Source organism: Hypomesus nipponensis, chromosome 17 (assembly GCF_054491055.1).
Source record: "Hypomesus nipponensis isolate SF chromosome 17, ASM5449105v1, whole genome shotgun sequence".
NCBI classification, from domain to species: domain Eukaryota; kingdom Metazoa; phylum Chordata; class Actinopteri; order Osmeriformes; family Osmeridae; genus Hypomesus; species Hypomesus nipponensis.
The window spans coordinates 775,001-777,198 of NC_140377.1; the positions used below are offsets into that span (position 1 = coordinate 775,001).

A 2,198-nucleotide genomic window follows, 5' to 3' on the forward strand; every position below is an offset into this window, starting at 1 on the left:
GCTGTACCATCCCATGCAGTTACCCCTCTTCCTGTTAGCACACACCTCACATCCTGTTAGCACACACCTCACATCCTGTTAGCACACACCTCACATCCTGTTAGCACACACCTCACATCCTGTTAGCACACACCTCACATCCTGTTAGCACACACTTCACATCCTGTTAGCACACACCTCACATCCTGTTAGCACACACCTCACATCCTGTTAGCACACACCTCACATCCTGTTAGCACACACTTCACATCCTGTTAGCACACACCTCACATCCTGTTAGCACACACCTCACATCCTGTTAGCACACACCTCACATCCTGTTAGCACACACCTCACATCCTGTTAGCACACACCTCACATCCTGTTAGCACACACCTCACATCCTGTTAGCACGACCAACACCTGACCCACAGTTACTGACCCTGGAAAGATGGGATCAACATGTATCTACCCAAGGCAGAAACCCTGCTAGTTCTGCAACATTATTGGCAGTAGACAATCATACTGTGCTATCTGACTGTTTTGTAAAATGAGACGTGTGTGTGTGTGTGTGTGTGTAGCAAGATGATGAGCGCATCATTCAGGAGATCCAGAAGGAGGGAGAGACAGAACTCAACAAGAAGAGTGCAGGTCAGTATCAACACTCGTGTTAGAACCCTGCCTGGCTCTGCTGTGTGAACGTGTTTCTGACTCATGTCTCCCCCCCTCCCTCCCTCCCCCCTCCCTCCCTCCCCCCTCCCTCGTTCACACGCAGAGAACTCAGCAAAGAGAGTCGGCCCGCCGGCTGCCAAGCAGCCACGGATTGGCCCTCCTGCCCAGATCGGCCCCGCCCCTCCCCCCCCCCCAGCAGTCCGAGCTCCCCTATTGGTGCCCCCGCAGGTGGTGCCCCCCCAGGTCCTCCCTCCGGCCCCGCCCCAGGCCCGGCTGCTGATCCCCCTGTACGTTCCCCCCAACCCCCACCTGCGCCCCTTCAACTACAACATCAATAACAACATGGAGTTGAACCTGCCCATGCACTACGGGCCCCCCCAGTACTACAGACGCTTCTAGCACGCACACACACTCTGCCTTGTACAGAGGCAGGTCTCTGCCTTGAACAGAGGCAGGTTATCTGCCTTGTACAGAGGCAGTTCTTTGTCTCTACTCTGGAGAACCCTTCAGTTTTCTTTTTGTACTCTTCTGTTGGTGGGCTGAACTCTGCACGTTCTGAGAAGGCCTGAGGGTTTGCAGCCAACCAGACCTCTTTACTGGAATAAAGATATTTTTGATTAATTAAATCACAAAATTGTTCTGTATAAAAATGAGAGTGCTGTTTCTGCTTAATAAACATTCTTGTTTCCACACTTCTACCTGCTTGTTGTTTGTGTGGTGTTCAAACAAGTTGTTGTTGATCTCATGTTAGTGTTGTTTCTGTGTCGTGAAGTGGAGGACGAGCAGTTGTTACAGTTTTCACTCAGAGAAAAGCCTGACTCACGACAGAAGAGCCATTCAAGAGCGATTCTGTCTTTTCACCAATCACCTCACAGTGGTCTCTGTCATAGCTGCCGCTACACCAATCACACCACAGTGGTATCTGTCATAGCTGCCGCTACACCAATCACAGGCCAGAGAGATGGTGTTGCCACTGGAGATAAGGGAGGTTATTGTGACAAATCAATTCTTCACACACACAAGATTACAAGTGCAGACTAGTGTTGTCAACCCTCTTAGTGTTTGTAGTTTAGTTCTTAGTCCTGGGTGTGAGTGCACACTGTGCAGCTGTAGCAGTCATGGTGGACAAAGGCTGGATATTTAGAGAATGAAATCGACTTGCCACACTTCCTGTGACCTTATGGTCTTGTTTTTAGAACCTTCTAAACGCCTTCACCAAGCCAGCCTTTCACCTGTTCAGTCAGATGTGATAAAGTTAATGTTGTCAAACGAGGGAACAATAATCTGTGAAACCTGAGTTTTAGATTAGCTACAGTTACGGGGCTGCTTCTCAGCTGAGCATAATTCATCTCTGACCCCTGACCTCTGACCCCTGAGGCCCAGGGTTCAGCTGGGGGAGACTGCAGCTATCACAGGGTGACTCACATCGTCCTCAGGCAGCTGAGCTGGAAGTCTTCAAGGTTGAAAGTCCAATTCGGAGGTGATTTGGGGGCCCAGTCCTCTGCTGTCTGAAGTGTCTTTGGAGCAAAGAGAGGCCTGTGATGCAG

General features: G+C 50.4%; 1 protein-coding gene across 2 annotated transcripts in view; it reads left to right on the forward strand.

Annotated features, from left to right (window-relative positions):
- The window catches only part of rnf216 (ring finger protein 216), a 12,394-nt gene extending 11,045 nt beyond the window's left edge, over window positions 1–1,349 (forward strand). For both annotated transcript variants that reach the window (XM_084678236.1, XM_084678237.1), the window contains exons 16-17: window positions 561–630; window positions 755–1,349. In XM_084678236.1, the coding sequence (XP_084534362.1) occupies window positions 561–630; window positions 755–1,050 (366 nt within the window). In that variant the 3' untranslated portion in view covers window positions 1,051–1,349. The remainder of the gene's footprint in view (window positions 1–560; window positions 631–754) is intronic.
- Window positions 1,350–2,198: the final 849 nt, after the last annotated feature.